The 23,515-nt window shown below is 38.6% G+C and overlaps 1 protein-coding gene across 1 annotated transcript in view; it reads right to left on the reverse strand.

The window, feature by feature from the left end:
• Nucleotides 1-1,148: 1,148 nt before the first annotated feature.
• LOC109910435 (matrix metalloproteinase-16) overlaps nucleotides 1,149-23,515 on the reverse strand; it is a 210,268-nt gene continuing 187,901 nt past the window's right edge. The window contains exons 8-10 of the mRNA XM_020509632.2: nucleotides 15,174-15,324; nucleotides 10,351-10,466; nucleotides 1,149-4,310 (exon numbers count right to left, since the gene is read on the reverse strand). Coding sequence (XP_020365221.1) covers nucleotides 3,976-4,310; nucleotides 10,351-10,466; nucleotides 15,174-15,324 — 602 coding nt within the window. The 3' untranslated portion in view covers nucleotides 1,149-3,975. The remainder of the gene's footprint in view (nucleotides 4,311-10,350; nucleotides 10,467-15,173; nucleotides 15,325-23,515) is intronic.

The following is a 23,515-nucleotide window of genomic DNA, read 5'->3' on the forward strand; positions in this document are numbered from 1 at the left end:
GGAATACTGTGAACATTTCTGCGGCTCTTATCTAAGGGAAGATATACTGGCATTGGAGGTAGTTCAGAAAAGGTTTACTAAACTGATATCATGTATGGAGGGACTGTCTTAAAAGGAGAAGTTGAGTAGATGGGGCCTGCACTCATTGGAAAGCAGAAAATGACAGGCAACCTAATTAAAACATACAAGATTCTTAGGAGTCTTAACAAGATAGATGCCGAAAGGTTGGTGTCCCTTTGTGAGAGAATCTAGGACCAGAGGGTACAATCTCAGAATAAGGGCTCACCCTTTCAAGACAGAGATGAAGAGGAATTTATTCCCTGAGAGGGCAGTGAATCTGTGGAATTCTTTGTAACAGAGGACTGTCGAGGCTGGATTGTTAAGTATATTCAAGGCTGAGACAGATGGACTTTTTTCTAATCAGTAAGGGAATCAAGGGCTATAGAGAAAAGGCAGGAACATGGAGTTGAGGCTTATCAGATCAACCTTGATCTTATTGAATGATGGAGCAGAATTGATGAGCTGAATGGCCTGCATCTGCTCCTGTGTCTTGTGGTCTTATTGCATTGCTTAAATTTCTGTCATTTTATACCACATTTCTTTTCAAACATATAATTTCTATTAAATAGACAAGCGACTCCATGGCTACCTCAATGTAACTTTGTTGAATCCATAGAAAGTAAAATAAAGTAACCAATAAGCTCACTTTACATTGAACTCTTCTGGCAAAAAGACATTATGGGAATGATAGGTGATGTTTAAATGCTGTCTTGCTCTGTGTATTGATACATCCTGAAATGTTCCTGTAGATTCAGAAAATTCAATAGTGAACCCTTTGATGGTGAATCTAAAAATCTTAGTGTATTGCAATGCAATGATTGCTATGTAAACATTTGCACTGATGCTTCCAGTTCCATATATATAAAACATCCTTTTAAATCAGTAACTCTGGGTTAGTAATAATAGATAGGGAAAGTTCCCTCTGTAAAACTATTGGAGTTCAAACAATCCAGACGAATTCGAGAAAAACATTCCATGACAAAATTAATAAGGAGTTCTTCAGCTAACTTTATAGTCTGGATTCCCATTTATTGACAGGTTCGTTTTTTTACTTTTTTAATACAACACAGTGAAACAGTGATGGTGAATACATAAGATATATAATAGTATAAAAAGATAATTAACCTTCCTGATAAAAGACACTTATAGTTGACATTAAGAACTGTCTGAAAATAAATATGAAACAATAAATACAAAACAATTACTGCACAGTCCTTAACTCTTTGATTGCTAGGGTTGTGCTGGGGGACAAAGAATGTTTTGATTCAATGCATAGCGTATACTAAATTGATCGTGACCGCCCATAATAGTCAAAGGGTTATGACAAGAAAATGTAAACATAAATAATCCATAACCAGTTATGTTCATATCTGGAGTAACATTGTCTTCCTGCTTCTTTGACCTCTACCCACCACCCAGTTAACAGGGAGAAATCAAATCAACTGTCTAGAAATGACTACAAGACTCCATCTTTATTTAGTATATTAATACTTATCAGAAGTATGCAATAGGCTGAAGAAGTGGCAACTGAAGAACCGTAATATCTGGAGGAGAAATAGGTTGCGATTGTCTAAATGTGAACACAGGACCTATCTGTGCCTGCCAGTCACAGTATCTTTTAGGATCAAGGAAGGTATGTTTTTTAACAGCTTACCAAAGCCACATACAATGGACGAATGGGGTTATTAAACAAAATAGGTGGGCCAGTGGCATAAATCAAATAACAATAGACAGAATATTTCAGTTAGCAGGAAAGTATCCTATGAGGATGGTTTCAAATCACATTGGGAGGACTCCACCACCTTATCTTAACTGTAGGTCTTAGTAAGAAGTACAATTATGTTTAACTAGGTAATGACAGGAAATGACAGGTCAGGTCAATTATGTGAATACAGTTCCTTTCCTGTTATTTAATTCTTGGCAACTAAAGGTTAGAGGCAAGAGACAGGAAGAAAGAGAAAATTCTTGAAGGATGTGGAACAGTAATATTTTCTAAATTAAGACATTTAAGAAGTTCAGTAATTACAACAGCATGAAACTGTATTAAATCATATTAAAAGCAAATCTTTAACTGTTCTAAAAGCCACTTGTCACTCACGCTTCCACATAAAACTGAGCTCTGATTTGTCTTAAGTTAATCATATTGGTGAAATGGCTGTTTTTTACGTCAGGGCATAGCCTAATGACACGTGGGCCCCAAGGGGAAGAAATTCTTAAAATCAACAAGGATTTCAGATAGTCATTGAGTTTTACAATACTGAATAAAACAATCTTTGCTGCATGATAGCTTAAAGCCAAAACAAACCACAGTAGCTCTGTAATGAACAGGTGGAAGATGAAAGAGCCCATTTCTAAAGATGTTTTATTCATTCAACAATTTTTAAGGGAATGCTTGAACAACATTTCCATCCTCATGGTAATGAATGATCTCTACTCTTCACTGTGTTCCTGGTCTTCGTAGTAATAAAGCAGAGGAAGGGAAGGGTGAAAAATGGGAGTTTTAATGGAAGTTTTAATCCACAAACATTATTTCACTTAAAAGTTAGAGATCTTAAATCACATTTCTTTCAAAGTATCTTTCTTTATCTCCTACCCTGTTTGCCATATTTAATTTAGCAATAACTGTGGATCTCTGTCAGTTCATAAATTGTTAACTGTACACATAATGCACATAAAATTGAATGTTTAGCTATAGCACCTTGGAATGATGTTGCTATGGTGCACTGCTATTGTCTATAGTTATCAGTCTTTATACAATGACAATAACAAATGAGAATACAAGGACTCATTAGTAAATAAGATATGCCATTCTGACTGATGCCTATGATAATCAACACACACCTTATTTTTCAATATCGATGGATAAAAAATATCTTATGAACATTAAAATGCAACTGATTGAGAAACTAAACACACTTTGGATTTACCTAGTCCATTAATACACACTTCTTCGACCAATCAAGAATTGAACCCATGACATTAAACATCATGTACATTAACTTAATGCTGATGTTGTTCTGGCAGGAATTTCAGGTAAAATTCACTTCACTGTTAACTTTGTTTAATATTTCCATTTCTGTCATTCTACAACAACTCCGAGCCTTCTATGCAAAAAAAAAGTCCCTCTCGATGGATTCATAGAAGTTTGAAAAACCCTCTGTGTGTGGCAGCAGGAAAACCAATCTATAGGAACTCCCTTACTGTAATTCTACATGTCCATTACACAGCATTTAAATCTACATGAACAAAAGCTATTGAAAGCTCCACATATTGACTTTGCTGAGAACTGCTTTAACAAATGAAAAAAAATGAAAAAATATATTTAAGGCTGTTAACAATATTGCAGATGTTTTGGCCCCTGTTACTTAGTCACAGAACAGTCCAATTTTCTACGCTTCTATATTCCTGGTCTCCGACTTGAAAGGAGCAAGTGCAGCAATATTTCCTTATTAAACAGACAGCGATTCTCTTTGGAAAATGAATGCAAAAGGGTCTGTCTGGTTCAGGAAAAAGATTTAAGTCAGCAAAAAGATTCTCAAACAAACCCTGAAAATAGGAAAGACATCAGGTTCAGCAGGAAAGAAAGTACCAGTCTTGAGATATATCTTGAGACGTATTTTCTTGATTTTCCTTTTTGAAATCTGGAATCAAAAGTTCACTAGGGCATAAAGCGTGCAGATAAAAGGCCTATACGGAATGGCACACCAAAGAAAGACAAAGGACTGAAATACAGATGATACTGTGTATCATGAAAGCTTCCCCCTCTCTCTTTTATAATCTCCACTCATGTTCAGAGCAGGCGACTCTGAGAAATTCAGCCATGATTCACATGTATCAGGCAGAGAGATGCCTGCTCATTGCTGGGTTCCAGCGTTACAGCCCACTTGTTGAAATCTTTTGTTGCTTCTGCTACAATCACACCCACTCTTGCATGGATCGCTTGCAGTACAATATGTGGCGTGGTGTTCCTTTCCTCTTAAATTGAACCACTGTGTAAACCAACACCAGGAAGCACAAGGCCAGCGTACAAGGGATAACAATAACAATGGCATTCACAGTGCTGGAAGTGTTATCAATTTTAATCACTATGTCAACGTCATCTTGAGTATCATGCTTGTCTTTGTCTCCAGTTTTAGTTCGGTCGCATCCCATCCATTCTTTAAGTATTGATCTTGGATAGTTAGGCTCCACCCTGAGTTTATGATTATTGAATTTCCAGTACTCTTTTCCTTTGTAAAAAAATGTATACCCTGGAAATGCAAAAATAAAATTATTCAGTCTCACAGCTTAACATAGTTAAAAATAAAAAGTAACTTAGAAAGAAACTGGAAACTCTTCAAAAGTTCGAACCATCCAACTGACGCTGATAAGAGGAAAACCAACATTTTGGCCACATATCCCATCAGCACTGTCAGAGTTCCAAGGGAAGTTTCTTTTCAGGATCAAACAACAAGTAAAGCAGGAGTTCGAGGTCTCAGATACAGAGATGTACTTACTTCCACGAAGACTCAACACAAAGAGATTTATGTGAGTCAGGTGATATTGTGCAAGATAAAAGGCTGTACATGAGGCAATAGATTGTACACTTACCAACCATAAGAACACAAGAGGAGAAAAGAGGAAGTTCTTTGTACCAGCTGTATTATTCACTAAGGTTATGGTTAATCTTCCATTTCAACCCACATCTTCATACATTATCCCAATAATTTTAAATTTCCTGATTTTTCAAACCTCTGTCAATATGACTTGAATATACTCAATGATTGGTAAACAATTCCAAAGATTCACAATCATCTTAACAAAGAGTTTTTTCTTCTGCTCCTTTCTAAAAGGCCAAGGCTTTATTCTGAGATTGTGATCCTTAGTTTTAGTCCCCACAGTTAACAGAAAAACACTCTAGACAGGGGAAATCTGAAATAAAAACAGAAAAATATTCAACAGGACTAGTAGCACCTTTGGAGAAGTAAAGGGACTTAATGGGTGTACGTTTATGTCTGCCTGGAGATGTTTTTAGTGGCAAGATGGTATTAAATCAGACGTGGATGCAGTGCGGGGACACAATTCTCTTCCTGCCTTTTATCAATTGAGACTGAATTTGTGAGGCTAAGGACATCCTGGATGTCATGTGAAGCCCTAAATTGGGAAATTAAGAATCTCATTGTGGGAAGTCACCACATGACTCTGAGGTGGGGCCTGTGGCCCTGACTCTAAGGCATTCGGTGTCTGATCACGGGACCCTGAATTGAAAATGGGGGGAAGCTGCAGAAAGGCAGCCCCTTGCCCTTGCTCATAAACTCCTTTCCCACCTATCCTGACTTCATGCCTCTTATTCCATACTTAATCTCTTTTGGCCTGAAATCCCACACCAATTCACCCTGAGCTCTGTTGGATACATTATCAATAGTGACCACTGCTCAGGAAGGTGGCAATAGAAAACTGCCAGACCATGATTAGCTGCTTTATCTTGTTGGAGATAAGTTTCCACCTTTGGTGTCCTTCATCTTGGGAAAGGCCAAGCCTGGCAATTGAAGTTTGGGACTTGAATTTATTATGACTGACCTTCCTTAATGTTGAAAATGCAGAGTTCTCATCTGTTCTCCAGTCAGACGGCAAGACTTTGATCACAAAGAACAAATCTAGCCAATGGGTAAAATGTGTTCTTGTAGCACCACCATTCTCAACTGGATATACAGGACTGCAGAGCTCAAATTTGATCTGTTAGTTGTGGGATTGTCTAGCCTTATCAATCAGTTGCTGCACATAAATAGTGTGCACATTTGGCACGCAGATGGCCCTGCGTATAGCTTCGCCAAGTTGGCATCTCATTTCTAAGTATGCTTTGTGTTATTCCTTGCATGTACTCCTGTTTTTGTCATTGAACTAAGGTTGATCTGCTAGCTTAATGGTAATGGGTTGAGTGGGGGATATGCCGGGCCATGAGATTACAGGTTGTGCTGGAGTACAATTCTGCTGCTGTTGATAGCTCACAGCACCTCATGGATGTCCAGTCTTGAGGATCTAGATCTGTTTGAAATCAATCCCATTTAGCAACATGATATGTCATACAAAACAATGGAAGGTATTCTCATTGTGAAGGTGAGACTTCATTTCCGCAAGGACTGTGCAGTGGTCACTCTTACCAATACTGTCATGGACAGATGGAACTGCAGCATGCAGATTGGTGAGGATGAGGTCAAGTATGTTTTTCCCTCTTGGTTGCATCACCACCTGCTGCAGACCCAATAAAGCAGCGTTGTCTTTTAGAACACAACCAGTTCGGTCTGTAGTGCCTTTGTTGGCAGACACTGAAGTTCTCTCCCACAGTACACTCTGTGCCCTTGACATCCTCAGTGTTTCCTCCAAGTGGTGGAGGAGCATTGATTCATCAACTGAGCAAAGATGGTATGTGATATTCAGCAGGAGATTTCGTACATTGCAGACTCTCTTAAATTCATTGCTTGCCATTCTATCTACCTTTCTTCCTCAGAAACTACCTATTGTCTATGTGTTTGGTTACGTCACTTTAATGTCTCTTTATTTTGTCAGGACTTTTTCCCTTGCCTCTTTGAAAGGTCAAAAGATATTAAAGGCATCAACCAAATGGACGGTGTTGTTTCTGAGATGTTCTAAATATAAGTCTTAGTGGGAGAAATTACTTTACATAGCACAGATTCTAACAGCGCTACTTTTATACATTCTCTCCACTCAATGTCAAATACTCAGCTTTTTTTGAGTGTCGGTTTGACCCTGACTGAAATGTGGTAACTTTGTCATTATAACTGAGTGAAAAAAATCTCACTTTAGGAAAAAGGGCTTAGAGCAACTAAACCGATGCTCTGGACTTCGATGACAAACATTTGAAAACATGTTTCGGAGCAGGAGTGAGCCATTAGGTCAAGACAGCTCTGCCATTCAGTAAGGTCAGAATTGAACGGATTATCCCTTCCCCTGTTAACCTTTCACCCCCCTGCTCAACAAGAAATCATATACCTCTGCCTAAAAACATTCAAAGAATCTGCTTCAACCACCCTTTAAGGAGAAAAGTTCCAAAGACTCAGGATCCCATTTTGAAAAACAAAACCCTTCTCATATTGTCCTTAAATGGATCACTTCTTATTTTTAAACAGTGTCTCCAGGTTCGAGAATCTACCGGAAGAGGGAAAAAATACCTTCCCACATGCATCCTGTAAAGACCCTCAGAAACATATGTTTCAATCAAGTTACCTCACACTTCTAAACTCCAACAGATACAAGCCTAACCTGTCCAACCTTTTCACATGAAATTACTCACCAGTTCAAAGCACTAATCCAGTAAACCTTCTCTGAACTGCTTCTAAAACATTGTTAAATAAAGAGACCAATATTGTACACAACAATTCAGGTATGGTCCCATCAATGCATTCTGAAGCTGAAGCGTAAACCTCCTCAGTTTTCTACTCAAATTCTCTTGCAACAAACCATAACATTCAATCAGCTTTCTAATTACCTGCTGTATCTGTATACTAACCCTTTGCAATTCATGACTGAGACACCAAGATCCCTGTGCACCTCAGAGCTCTCCAAGCTCTCATCTTTTGACAATATGCTTCTTTTTTTATTCTTCCTGTTAAAATGGGCAACTCGACATTTTCCCACATTATACTTCATTTGCTACTACTTTACCCAGTTACTTAATCTATTTCTATGGTTTTGACGTTTTGTAACGTCCACTTCACGATTTGTCTATTTTTGTGTGATCAGCAAATTTTGTGACCACACCTTTGGTATTTTCATGCAAGTAAATTATATAAATAATAAAAATTCGAGGCCTTAGCACTGATCCTCATGGCACAATACTCATTATATCTTGCTAGCTGGAGAAAGACTCACTCATGCCTACTCTCTTGTTTCCTGTTTGACAATCTTCTACCTACTCCCTAAACAATGAGCTCTTATTTTCCACTTTGATGTGCCACCTTATCAACTGCCAGTATATCAATTAGTCCCCCTTGAAAGAATTCTAATGAATTGTTAAGAAAAGATGAGTTTCATTTCATAAAGCCATGTTGAATCTGACCTATTACCTTGTACTCTTCTGAGTTATCTGGCATAATATCTTTAGTTATAGCTTTTAAATTACCCAAGACAGATGTTAAGGTATCTGATATAAAACAGGGTGGAGCTGCAGGAACACAGCAGGCCAGGCAGCATCAGAGGAGCAGGAAAGCTGACACTTTGGGTCGGGCCCCTTCTTCAGAAATGGGGAGGGGGAAGGGAGCTCAGAAATAAATAGAGAGAGGAGGGGTGGGGCTGGGGAAGGTAGGTGGGATGGTGATAGGTGAGTGCAAGTAGGGAATGGTGGGCATTGGTCAGTGAGGTCAGAGGAGCAGACAGGTGGGAGAGAAGATGGACAGGTTTCTCTCCCACTTATCCGCCCCTCTGACCTCACTGACCAATCCCCTCCACTCCCTACCTGCACTCACCTATCACCATCCCACCTACCTTCCCCAGCCTCACCCTTCCTCTCTCTATTATTTCTGAGCTCCCTTCCCCCTCCCCATTTCTGAAGAAGGGTTCTGACCTAAAACGTCAACTTTCCTGCTCCTCTGCTGCCTGGCCTGCTGTATTCCTCCAGCTCCACAATGTGTTATCTCTGACTCCAAATCTGCAGTTCTTACTATCTCTGAATAAGGTATCCGATATGTTGTTTCTTGCTTTCTACCTCCCTCTCTTTTTGAATCAATAAGTTTAGTTTGTTACTTTACAATCTAATGGAATCGTGCTCAAATCAACGGAAAGTTTGGAAAATTAAAACCAAACCATCATCTATCTCATAAGGCATTTCTGTTAACACCCTAGGATGAAGTCCATCAAAATCTGGAGCTTTATCAGCCAGCTATATCTTTGACAGTGAAAACCAAGATGAAATATTTGTTCATCTGCCAGCATCTTATTTTCCATTATTTATTATCCAGCGTCATTTTCTACAGGACCAATGGTCACTTGTTAATATTTTTCATTCTTAAGCATCTATAGAAACTCTTATTATCGGTTTTAAACTTCTAGCTATATTTCTTAATAGTCCAATTTTTCTCTGCAAATTAAACTGTCATTTTTTTTGCTTTTTTATGTATTTCATTCAATCTTGTGACTTGTCATGCAATTTTGCATAGGTATATGCTATTACTTGAAGTTTGATACTATCTTTAAATTTATTAATTAACCATGGCTGATGAGCCCCCTCCCTGGAATTCTTCTTTCTCATTGAGATACATCTATTCTGTGCATTCCGAAAAATCCCTTAGAAGTCTGCCACTGCACCTCTCTCAACATACCCTTTAAGCTACTTGCCAGCTCACGGTGGATAGCTTGGCTTTAATACCCTTATCGTTGCCCTTATTCAAGTTTAAAATACTAGTCTTGGACTTCTTTTTTTCCTTAAACTGAATGTAAAATTCAGTCATGTTCAAAATTGGTTGACATTTGAAAAATAAGGTAGGAAATTCCACTGCACGCATCTCCTAATTCTCAAGATCTATTCCTTTTGAGCACAATTCCACTGTAGAATCACTTATACTGTTACCAAAGTTTTCATTGACTTTGTCTCGAAAGGTGATGCAAATCAACGATTGACCAAGTGAAATCTGACAGCCAGGTGAAATGTCACACATTAGGAAGATTTATGGTGGTGTTGACGGACAGTACAGAGATATGAGCCAAGACATCCTGCTGTGAGAGCACATGATCTTATACACTTACGGGGTAGATTTTCCTTTTTAGTACTTGTACATGAAGCATCATTCAGGCAGAGGAAACACAGGAAAATCAGGCAGAGGAGTGCGTGGCTAGAATTAAGCCAACCTGATTTACCATTCATTCAATTACATTTCTGAAGAAGAATGTGTGTGAAAAAAAGATGAGCTGTTGGTACTAGTCAGCTAGTATCTTAATCCAAGTAGTCTGAGTCTTCAAGTGTGGAGCTTTACTAATGAAAAAAAAAGACTTCAATCCTTATAGATTGAGCTGATCTCAAACCCGGTTTTCGACTTGATTGGAGACTTACAGCTAAGAGGGTGCGGCTTTACAAATTCTTTTCTTAACCCTTGATTTTCAGCTTGCAACTAAGGCAGTCAAATATATTAAAATTGATGGTTAAAATCTGCTTGGATTTAAACTCCTGTTTGTTACATTTATGAAAAGCACCAACAAAAATCATTAAAATTAAATTTTGATTCAAGTTATATACAGCAATGTAGATGTTTGAACAAAATAACAATATCAGTAGTTAATCATATCTACATTTGCTCTTACCACTTTCTTTGCTGACAAAAGCTCCTTGTGGAGACTTGGGGATTCCTTTCCATATTGAAATGGATTTGGGATAACCACTGTCTACAACATGTGTTTCTTCATTGTACCTCCAGTACCTATAGGGAAAAAGGAAAAGTATGATTATGAACATTGAAGAGGGTGGCCACTTAAGGGTCTTAACTGATGGCAGGTCAGGAAAGTTCCAAAACTGACCACTTTTTTGCAAGAATGCAATTAGTGAGGTGGCCAGAAATGGGTATCTCTCTAGGGCCAACTTGCCCAATTATTTCCCTTCATCACCACCTCCATGGCCATCACTATGCAGGGTAAAATTCCACCCAACATCTTTTCTTTCGTTGAATTTTGTGAGTTCCCTTCTTTGAGCCTATTGGCCAGGGGCTGTCCACACATAAAAACAGCAACTTGTGAACTGAAGTTGCCCGAGCCCCCAGCCACTGGCTTGGGCTGGTTTGAACTGGTTTAACTCAGAGGAATGACATAAGGTGTGAATCCTTATTTGGTGGAAGAATAATGAAGTAATCTGAAAGGTGTCCTTGGAGTAAGCCTATAGTGGAAGGACGCCGGTTCGTCAGATGAACTAAAAACTGACAAAGAAAGACACCACAGTTCGGGAAGATAAGGAAAAGGGATCAAAATGAAGGATTTTGGTGTGCTGGTAGGGAAACTCCAGAGAACAACCTTCACAACGTTGAGTACCCACTGCTTGGAAGCGGGGAGATAGCATTGAGACCTGGGAGAAAATGCCTGGCCAGCGTGAGCTTCTATTCTTGGGCATTAGCTTTTATTTTTGTTGATTGTTCACAGAGTGTCATGGACATTTAATGGGTGTGAGGTTTGATTTTAGCCTTGTATGAATTACATGCCTGCTGTTAACCTTTTCTTAACCAAACAGTGTGAATTGTATGTCTGTTTAAACTAATAAAGTTAGTGTTTAGTTGATACAGATTCAACTTTCTGTGATGAGCCAATAAGCGTTGTTGAGGATGGTATGTATCTGAGCAACAAGCCTTTCCCTTGTTTCTATTAAGCCCATTTGCTGTGCTGTATGGTTCACTATTCAAATTTTAACCGTTTTTAAATTGCCTGTCTGTAAACCGTTTTACAAAGGTTTCTTGCGTTGCAAAAAAGGGAGATTATCTGATTAGTGCAAGACAGTGAAGGACAATTTAGATTAGCACTTGGAATGCCATACAATACAAGGCTACAGGCTAAGTGATGGGAAATGGGATTAGAATAGATAGGGTTAGGCTGAGGGGGAACCTGATTGAAGCGTACAAAATTATGAGGGACATAGACAGGAAGACACTTTTCTCCTTAGTATAAGGGTCAAAGAACAAGGTAAGATCAGGGTAGGATGTTCTACAGGACTAGACAGGATAGACACAGGAAGAATGCTCCCAATTATCAGGGAGTCAAGAACAAGAGTCACAGTTTGAAGATATAGGATAGGCCATTTTTAGGACTAAGATAAGGAGAAATTTCTTCACCCAGAGAGTGGTGAGCCTGTGGAATTCACTGCCATAGAAAGCATTTGGGGCCAAAACATTGAATGTTTTCAAGAATGAGTTAGATATAGTTTTTAGGGCTAAAGGGATCAAAAGATATGGGGAGAAAGTGGGAATGTGGCATTGAGTTGGATGATCAGCCATGATCATATTGATTGGCAGAGCTGGCTTGATGGGCAGGATAGCCCACACCACCTCATTTTCCATGTTTCTACAGTTTGAAGGAATTTAAAGGCAGACTTTTTTCATCCAGAGGTGGTGGGTAGCTGGAACCCCGTGCCTGAAGGAGCAGGAGAGGCTGGAATCATCGCGAAATTTAAGAAGTATTTAGATGAAAACTTGAAACGCCATAGCGCACAAGGCCATTTTCTGTAAGTGGGATTTGCACTGCACCTTTATTGCAACAATGGTGACAGAACAGGGGTGGCTGCAGGGAAATTCCTGGCCCGAGTATATTGTGTTAATTTAACATTTATTTTATGGCATTGTTGCCAAAAGAATAATGGTAGAATCTCCATCTTGTTCATTAGAACAGCTCACTAGTACGCTACTGAATGATTTGCCTCCAGCTTGCCTGCCTGTTATTAGATCACCCAGTAGTTAAGAAAAATAAGGAAATAAGGAACTGGGTTGCGTCAGCAAGTGGACAAAACACAAATCAAAAGAGGCAATGTTCTTGCTGTCTACACTTTGATCAGATTGCATTTTGAATTCCGTGTGCATTTCAGGTCTTTTGATCAAAGGAAGGATCTGATTGGAGGAGGCATGGAAGAACAAGCAAATGATTCTGATTCTCAGGAATTTGTATGATAAGAAAAAATTGACCATCTGCTTTGGAAAAGTGAAAACATTAGGCTACAGCAAAAGCACCAACAACTTGCACTTAAATAGCATGTTTAGCAATTAAACAATTCAGAGACTTCATAGTATTGATTCAAAAGAATTTAAGACCAAGCCACAAAAGAAGGAATTTTCTCTGAGGTTTGTGGGTCTTTGAAATTCCTTTCCTCAAAAGGCAATGGATGAAGAATCTTTAAATATTTTTAAGGCAGAGTTAGACACCAAGGGGATGAAAGATTAACAGGGACATGTAGGAATGTAGAGTTGAGGTTAACATCAGACCAGCCATGATCTCATTGAACAGCAGAGCTGGCCCAAAATGTTGAGTGGCCTACTCTTATTCCATGTACATATGTTTGTATAGGGACAGATATCTAAAAGCTTGGCCAACCAGGAGGTGGGGTATGTAACTATAATGTGTTCAGTTGTACAAGATGGCCTGGCATGGCAAAGATGAGGTCCTGAACTAAAGTAGAATACAAAAACTTGCCCTGAATCAGTCAGTTCTACAACACTCAGTCCTGAAAGAGACACTTCAATAACACCCAGCACTGAAACAGACATTGTCACAGCATCCAGCCCTAAACCTCACATTGACACAATATCCAGCAATGAATCTGTGATTGCTGCCATATTGCTTTAACCATTGGATACTGGGGTGCTTCAAAGACTCAGCAGATGTTAGGGCATTAGATCAATAAGAGCATCAAGGTTCCCTACATGGATTGATACCTGCCTTTTAAGGATAGAGTCTTATGAACAATTATTCCATTGTTAACAGACTTAAAACCATCCAAAAGCTTTAGATACATCGTTAAATATTTCCAATAATTATCATAGACCATCTTAAATATCTTTTAAACTTACCTGCCTAGATTTTTGATTCCAGAATGTGAGGAAGCATGAAATACATCTCCTGTAAAAGCTGGCCCAGTTCCATCAAAATTGCAAGGGGTCTGAGATGTCAACTCTAATAATAGGGCAGGCAAAGTCAGGATTACTGCATGCACTTGTACCCTTCATGGCCTCTTCTACCACCATGCTTCAGATAACATACCAGCAGAGGCATCTGGAGGAGGGACTGTTCATAGATACTACCACATCACATGGATGGATTCTTTATTGACTGAATAAAATCTCTCAATGTCAGGCTCAGGGAGTGCCCAATGACCAATTATACCTTATGCCAATGTCAGTTTTGAAGCCTACAGTTTAACAATTATGATGATGCTGTGGCTTTAAGAGGTTTGTTCTGGATCTTTTCAAAGAGTGATTGCATGAGAGATAGCGAGCAGTCTGTAAGTGAGTAAACAGCTTGTGAGGCCTTGAGGGGTGGGGAGTGGGGTTTATTAATTTGTAACAATAGTAGCAGCCTGAATGAGTGTGGTCGAGCTCCCACAGGATCAGGGTTTTAGGTTTAGCTTTCAGTAGTTGCTTTTATCGTCTTGAAGAGTTGGAAGCATTTTTTTGTCCCTCTTTCGTTTCCAGCCAAATGCTGGGGTTTCTCTGCCTGCTATGGGAGTTGCATGTGAGACAATCTGTTTCCTGAGATTGTCCTTTTCCAAGAATGTGTTTCCAGGATGTTACTACATTAGAACACTCAATTAGTAATTGTTACTCTATTTATTGTTCTGTTAATTTTTCCAGTGGGGTTCAGTTATTCTAATTCTTTCTTTCCTTTATTGTATTTTAACAATAGTGGATGAATAAAGTGTGTTTTCTTTTAAATCCAATAGCTTGACTAATCGAATTACACCTGGAATGCAACACCTTACATTTACCTTTAAAATAAGAAAAAAATTAGGGTCTATGCTATCTTCTGAATATTTTGAGGAGTTTTGGTCTTGTCCAGAACACAATTACCAATGTAGAAAATTTACATTATAAAAGTTTCTTGAGGTAAATTCATGCCAAGGATTTGTAGAATGATATGGAATAATGCAAACCATTCTCAAAATATGTAGATGCTGTGTCAAATAAAATATTTAACACCAATGACAGGAAAATTCTATTTTTTAAGTTGTGAAACCTGAACCTAACAACAATGGAATAACTGATATGGATCTGTGAAGTGCTTGAGAATTCTCCAATGTTTTATAACATTGTATTGGAGATTGATGGATGATATTTGACAAGCACACACAATACCTAAAGCTATGGCACACACAATACCTAAAGCTATGGCACACTTGTATTGTGCAATTCCAAAGGGATTAAGCTTCTACCAGAGGTCAGTCTGTGCACTAAGTGATGAGTTCAATAGACTTAACCCTAAAGAGTAATAACCCTTATTTGTGTAATGAATTGATGTGAAAAAAGTCTTCTGCAAGAATGTCCTTCATCTTTAATTTCTTGTTGAAGGCTTCACACATCTATCATAAGCTATCAGGACGAGCACTTAAAAGCACATTAATCATTCTGAGTTATCACACACATTTTATAGGCACAGGCACTAACCTGTCTCCTTTGAAGAAGTAGGTTTTACCAACATCTTCCCACCACACTGCTGTATCAATACCCTGCGAGGGTACTCCGCTTCCAAGTTCCACCACATTCTGAGGATAGCCTAACTCCAGCGTAGCTTCCTTGAAGACCCAGTACTTGCTTCCTACAAGAAATGATATTCGTAATTCTTTTTATTCTAATGAGTCAATTATTAAGATAAAAGACGTCTTTCTCATAAGTTAACTGTGCCTGTTAAAAATAATGGTCTTCACTTTACTTTTTGCTTGATATATTTTTCAATGATAGTGACTCAGTCACCTGAAGCTCGAAAAGCACAGGTGAGTCTTCCACTTCCTTTGTGGTAGCATTTCCTAAACTATTGTTACTATTAAGAAGGATGACCAATAGGTCATTGTGTATAATCTGATTTCTCAACACATTTAGACTAAAATAAAGAGAAATCAAACACAAATATTTCGTAAATACATTTCACCCGTTGTTGAGTTGATGTACATCTGACAGGGGGAGATAATGAGGTGTGCAAAACCTTACACAGCGTTTATACACAAATGCAGAGCAATTAGACAAATAACTTGCGAAGAATTGGAGTTTGGATTCTTTAGCTTCTATTGTATTTATAGTAATTGAGATGAAATTATCTTGCCTCCATACAAAGTATTTATAAACTAAAGAGCTCTTGGCAATTGACCACCATTATTTGTTGTTATAGGCACTGTGTACAGTTTGCTTCAGGTTTTCCAAAGCAAGATGCAGATTTTTCAAATTACAATAGAGTATCACCTGCAATATGTATGATGGATCATAAGAAACCAATGTATTATATCATAAGTTTGATCGATATTAACAAAGTTAATAAAATGGTTAACGTTCAATGAGGCAAATCTTTCAGTAGATGAGCAGTTAACTGTCTTGGCAACTGGAAAACTTTTTTTTTTGCAAATAGACAACTTCATGATAGTATAAGGTGGAGGGTTGCATGGTGGGTCAGGGAAAGAGTTCTGGAAATTAACATTTGGTCAGGGTCCTGATATGATCCCATCTTTTTCTGGTTTTCGCTAGGGAAATGGTGGCATAGTGTTAATGTCACTGAACTACTAGTCCAGAGGCCTAGGCTGATGCTTTGAGGGCAGGCATTCAAATCCTGTGAGGACAGGGCCTGAGATCCTCACATTACTACTGGTGGTGTCCAGATTCGACTTATTAATCAAAGTTTGGAATTGGAAGCTGGCCTGAGTAAGAGTGACCATTAAGTTATCAACTGCTTTCATAAAAACTCGTTTAGATCACTGATTTTTTTTTGGGAAGGAAACCAGCCATCCTTACATCAACTAGCCTATATGTGACTCTAGACCCGTAGCAACATAGTTAATTCTTAGCTCCCTTCTAAAGAAGGCAGGCGAGCCACTCCGTTCAAAAGCAATTTCAGATGGGCTGCAAATGCTAGCCTTGCCAATGATGCCCACAACCCAAAAAGAGAAATGAGAACTACCAATGAATTATTGGCCATATAATTAAGAGCTTCTTGCAGTTGTTAAGAAGACAATTATATAGTTACTACAAATCCCACAATGCAACACATGTACTCGCACTTAATCCATACAGTTACAGATTAAATGTACATGTAGGAAAATTTGTTCAAATACTAAACCATGAAAAATCAAAGTGTCAGTTCACAGTTAATGGCTAGAGATTTGCAGGCTTTTTTGTCGTCAACAGAAATAACGTATCAAACTGTAGCCTGAATATTCTTTTCCTCTTCTAAAGATGATGCTTTAGAAATTTACATGCTTTTCTTGTAGACTTCTCTGTCTGGAGCACAGTAGACATGATTCAAGATTCAAACTCAAAGCTTAGCTGTTGAATTGGACAGAGACAGAGTGGGGGCAGAGGCAGAGCAACACTGTCTTATTCCTGTGGATCCATTCTGCCAGCTTGGGTACACGCTCAAAGCTTGCCTGGTCACATCTCTAAGTGCTTTTTCTGACTTCAAACACCCATTGTACATTCCGAAAGTTGGGTTAGCTCACGTCTCCAGTCATTTTAGCCATGATTTCATTGGCAGAGGTGAGACTTGTTGCATACTTTGTATCTCTATGTTTGATAAGGTAGAAATTCAGGAATACCACTCTAAAACAAAGGGCTTTATTGTCTCTAGTGGTCTTTGTAGACCCTGTGTTTCATTGGTAGCCACTTTAAGGAATCCTTCTGTTTTGTGAAAATATCCTCTATCAATTCAAATTGCTTTTTTAGAAGTTTGATCTGTTAGTCCAGCCAATGAAATTATAATTAAAATTAATATTTAATAGCATGAAAAATTCATAACACCCCTGTTTTTCAGGAAAGTTTGGTCCTTCTGCTTGTACTTTGAGCTTCTCTGTAAAGAATGCATTTGGCATGTGGAAAATCTTCCTAGTGTTATACCATCTGCTATCAAGGCTAAGGGACATCACTAAAAAATAGCAATGTCCTGGGGGACTGAGATGATTGACCTTCAACCTCCTTGTGTTAGGTACGATTCCAACCAATGGAGAGATTTCTTGCTGTTTTCATTGACACCTATTGTGCTCAGACTCCTTGATACCACATTTGTTTAAATGACATGCTGATGCATCTGTGCCTTGTTTGCAAGCACAGGCAACAGGTTGTATCATTCCTGTTAAAGTGTGCAGGCGATAGTAGATTTCAAATAGATATCTATAGATATCATGTGCAGGCTTCATCGCTAAGTGACCTGTATGGAGCAGTCCTGAAGTAAAGGACCAAGCTCAGGCCAATTGTATAGTTTGTTGGAAGAATAAGGTAAGATGGTCAAAAGTGCCTTCTTCACCTGAATCTTGGAAGGTTGGGTCTAAAACTCCACTTCTGTGCACCTTGGGCTTCCTGATGGGCATGGATTCATACTTTTGATGCTTTGTGCAGCTCCATGGCTAAAACCTCAATGTGAATATAAGGGTTTGGGATTGTATCCTTTGTCATATAGGTAAACTTCAGAACTTTAATAACCTTTCATAGATTGAAGGAATTGGCAATAACATTTGCTGGAATAAACTGTTAACTGAGATAAAAGAAATAAAAGCAATTAACCATTCCTGGGAGAAAGGATTTGAAGCAGCATTAAAAAAAAACTATTTCCTGGGAGAGAGGAGGTAACATCTGCTTGATAACTAGTTGCCTTGTGTCAAATGGGCACTAAAGACTGCTTTGCAGAAGAATTTAAGGAGTTAATGACAGGGTAGGCTGTGTTATGAACAGACAGTTAACACCGAATGTAACAAGGAATGGAGAAACTACACCTGACAAGAAAGCAAACTACAGACTTGTTAACTTCAGAAGTATCATAAATAGTGTTGCACCACAAACTTAACAAGACAGAAAATCCTATAAGAATTCAACTTCGGAAATCTTTAGCTGCAGAATTCTGGACAACAACAATGTATAAGGATCGAACCCTGGATATCCAGAGACAGACACTGTTGGTTGGAATCATGGCCAAATTCCACCATTAATCAGGAAATAGCTAAGTTGCATTGTGAGGCTTAATCAGCTTACTTGAGGGATCTTACTTTGGTTACTACATGCAATAAAGCTTATTAGTTGTGATTATCTGTGGGATTTTTAAAATAAGTAGCTGAATTAAAGGTAGCTTGTGGTAATTTACACACAACACCCTTACTATCTTGGGAGTTTTGATGTGTTGTACACTTGCCCCAAGTTGAATATTGTGTGTCTTTCAAACTAGCAGTATAGCTACCAGAAGTACCTTTCATACTATCAAAATAGTCTTTTAATTAGATTAATCTTATTCTTTTCTCTTTTTGCTTCTATACATTGCATCATTGAATAGATGTTTGTTTGTTATTGTCTGGTTTGAATTTTACTGATCCAAACACTCAAAGACTATTGCTAACATTAAGTTGTTCTGCTTACCCCTTGGAAATTATTCTTCAATCTGATCTCAGCACAAAAAAAAGTAGTCAATGCAAGTTTTAACTAGTGTCATTAATAGGAAGTGCCACTTTAAGAGGCTACCAGAATAATTTGTGTTTCTGTTGAAGGCATCCAGACCACAACACTTCCAGTTGATGATTGTACCTGTATTTGAACAAGTGCACATGGGAAGAACTGTGGGAAGTTTCACTGTACACAGGCAGAGAAAATTGTGCTGGTTAAAATATTCAGTTGCATCGGTAGGATTTACAACCATTTTGTGATCTCTCCTTGCATGTTCGTTCAACTCTTGAGCTGCAGCTAAAAGGATGTGTGAGACTAGTTCAAGGTGACTCACGGCTAATTTGCTATCCTTTCCCATTGGAACCCTGCTGTCAACTCTCACAGCCTGATAGACTTCCTATGATGGCAGAGACCAAGTCAGTAAGAGATCCTGCTGTGTAGAGAATTGCTGTTTCCAGTCCCCAGGTCTACCAAGCATTGCAATTTAATTGAGCTTATCAAGAAGGTGCATTCAGTTATACACATCTGCAGAGTCACATGTAGCTACTCATTTTCACAAATGCCGGTAGAATTATTTTATGGTTAGAACTTAAAAAAAAATTAATTCTACCTTTAGCAACACATGGCAGAAATTTAGCAGATGACAACATTAAACCTGGCCTTTCTCCTGAAATTTGTCAAAGATAGCTAGTCAGATTATTTGGTCGAGGCTTATCAAACTTCTGATTATAAGAAAGGAAAAGATGATGGAGTTTTTGAGCTGAACTTTTTTTCAGTAGCTATGAATAGCCAGTGCAGAAGTGTTATGAAATGCCCCAAAATACTGTGAAAGATTTCTCATATTTATCACAATCTCATTCTGCTGGCAAGGCAGGGATATGAGAAACAATCTTCTAAAGTATGCTGAACCAACAAGTCAATCCAGTGGGTGTAAATACTGAGACAAAGTTCAAAAGGGGAAAAATGTATTACAGAGCTGGAAACAAATGTATGTCATAGCAATCTAAACTGCCGTAGAATCCAACAGGAAAACTGAACATGTTGATTATATATTTTTAAAATATATAAGAACTAGCAAATTTTGATTCAGTAGTCTAATAAAGCTTTGTAATGGTTCATTTTAAAAACAAAATGCTTCATTACCTGAATCATTACATCTGACGTTCCTTCTGTACTTTTCTTTTGGTATGAGTAGTTGTTTCTAATCCTCAAGCTGCTCACTATTGGAATAACTTCTCGACCACTGACAGCTTCACTCTAATTCACAAAAGACATTTGTGGACCTGCAGCACTCTTTGCTGTTAGTGGGTCTGGGAGTCACTGAACTCTTCACTTTCTTTGATATCAGCATGAATTGAATGCTTAGTTGCTCATAGCTAGCAGTTTTGCAATGTCCTGTCATTCTACTTGATATTTCTCATACTCATCCCTGCAGATTTGTTATCCTGGGAGAGCACTGCTTTCCCATTACAGTATGAAGAACTGCAATATGTTTCAATAATCTCTCAATCCTACAGTGCACTTTTCCAGTGGCTGATTAATAGATTAAAGTGGTTTTCAGTTTCACCTAATAGACAATACACAAAATTCACAATAAAATAACCTGTAACTTAGTAACAGGCTGCATTTCTGAGGCTCTTTATTGATGTACGGACATTATATCAAATGGTCTGTGTGGAGCTGCAGACCTATCTGCAGCCTAATGGCTATTAAATTGGATGATGGATGAGTATAGAAAACAACTTTCAGTCTCACTGAAGAAGCCTTGCTGTGTTGCTGAAAAAGGATAAACCCTTTTAAAAGCATATTTGGATGAGGAAAATAAAAGTAGTCAATTTGTATAAATGCAAACACATGATTGAACAAAAATTTGTTGACGTAGGGCTTTTCATAGACTCTTGGAATCACCTGGGAAGTTTGAACTCCCAATGGGGAATTCCCCTGATGCCTGGGACCCTTCAAAAAGTCTCTGACTCTTGAGTTTGAATTGGAGACTTTGGTTCATTCTGACATATTTACCTGGACAGTTATTCTGAAAAATTCTGTTCTAGCTGCTAAATTAATGCACAATTGGCCCTTTATTCCTCCCTTAAACTCCTTATTAGTTCCCTGACAGCTCTCCCCACCCCCAATTAACCCTCATACTCATGTCACACAACTACTGCCATCCTACCCAGTTGTCACCTCACACACCTCCGAACCTTCTGAGTTGCTAATTTCCCAACTAACACCCCATCCACTTATCTACCCATTTACACCTGTATAATCACTGACACACTCACCCAATCACAAATTCACCAGCGCACTGAGAAGCTTTGGGGATGAGGGTCTTTAGATTCATTTAACGGCACAGAAGTTCCAAGCAGTTAATGCGTAGACTGTTTAACACTTACTGGAATACATTAAGTAGTGCCATAAAAAAATGGGGCAGATTCTCTTGGCTGCTGTGTGCATGGATTCTTGCACTAAGGGAATTCTACAGGATCCGTCATCAGAAAGTTTGGCCAGAAAAGTCATGTGCAGTCAAGGGGTTAGTTTTCTCTCTGATCAATGTCAGTCACTTGATGTTCCATTACTGATTGGAAGATTTGGGCCACTGTATTCCACCTGGCTTTGAGTCGCTATTCTTTAGAGGTGTAACTTTTTAAACAGTCAGCATAAGTTATTAATGTCAGTTTTTGAGCCATTTTAACAACTCACGTTTTATGGTGTGTCAGATTTTATTTCAGAAGCAACGATAAGGGAATATCAGTGGGAAAAAATGGACAAAAACAATAACTTAGAGGCAGTCTGCCTCAAACATAATAAATGTCTCCAGGTGCTTCACAAGAGCATTATAAAGCAAAATGTGATACTAGGCCACACAAGGAAATACTGAGTCAGACAATCACAAGCTTTATCAGAGGTCTGCCCAGTTCACTTATTCTGTATATGTTCTTCCGAGGTTTGTTAATTCCCTAAACTGGAAATCATTTGTCTGTTCTGACAGACAAATGTCATTATCTATTGACAGGATGAACTGAAGCAAAAGACAGGGGCTCTGGTGCCAACACATATACTCCTGGACAAATACAGGTTCTTCCAGCATTCATTAAACATTTATCCTACAAGAAATAAATATTTTGTTACCAAGGAAATATCAAATTATTTTCTTCCCGTTCAGAAGTCTATGTAAAATGGTATGAAGCACTTCTGATTTTATTGATTTTTTTTTGTCTAATTTGACCAATGTTGTAGGCTCTAGCTGAGAGGTGAAAATAATCCTTTCCACTCAACTGAAGCCTCCTTGTCTGGCTATACCCTTTCACCACATCCCGAACCTTGCAGTGGCGGTGTAGCTTTTGTAACCAAGTTCTGACTTGGGTTGTGTTCCTTACTGTTTTGATATTTTTCTTCTTTGACCATTGTACCTTGTTCCAGTGCTCTTGTATTTCATTTAAATTCCTAAGTCTCTCCTGCTAATTTTCTCAGTGCTTTCCCGCATCTGGACTGAATGACTTCTCATCCTGAGGTGATTTCAACTAACATCTCAATCCATCTTGTTCTCTCTCCTCAAAGTTCACTGCTTTTCTGAACCTTCACAGACATCACTATCAAATGTAATGGGTGGCATGGTTTGCCCTGTGGCCTCTGGACAGCGAAGGGGTTGAGGGGAGTTGCTCTCTCTCCTTACCGTACGGAGCTAACCTTCAGTTTATAATCCAGCCCGGTCTTTCTACTTCTTAGAAAGTGCGAAAGTAGAGAATATAAGTACAAGACAGTCACTAAAAATTTCAAGAGGGAATTCAGGAGGACTTTCTTTACCTAAGAATGTGGAAACACTATAAAAGAGTAGCTGCTACAAATGGCAAAGATATACTTAAAGAAAAGACAGAAGTGCACAACGGAGAAAGAAAGAGCAAGGAACGCTGATAGGGTTAGGTGACATAAGTTAGGGGCTGGTGCTGTACAATATAAACAGACATAGTCCAGTTGAGCCTAATGATATGCTTCAGGTCTATGCACTGGACAGGGTGAGATGTATAGATAGTTTCTATAGGACAGGAAACAGACAATTTTGTTTCTGTGTGTTGTGGATTCTTGATTTTAAGATGTGCATACCTTTGACAAGTTCCCTTCCTGGACGTCCATCTGGTTGATGCTGCAGGTAAGTTGCTTGTCATTGTTTGTGGGACTGTGGAGCCACTGTATGGGGGAGTGTTTCTTGTGGGAGTGGTTAGAGCGGCCATGGGAAGATCCTAACTTTTCCTCACAGCCCTTTAGCTGCTGACTTTCCTTAGGCTTGGGAAACTTGGGCCGGTCAAAGATAAATCAAAGATGACCAACCTCATTGAAATACTTAATTTGGTTGGCTTGGCCATTGTTTATTTATTCCAGTTCTG

This window comes from Rhincodon typus, chromosome 4, assembly GCF_021869965.1.
Source record: "Rhincodon typus isolate 14 chromosome 4, sRhiTyp1.1, whole genome shotgun sequence".
Taxonomy (NCBI): domain Eukaryota; kingdom Metazoa; phylum Chordata; class Chondrichthyes; order Orectolobiformes; family Rhincodontidae; genus Rhincodon; species Rhincodon typus.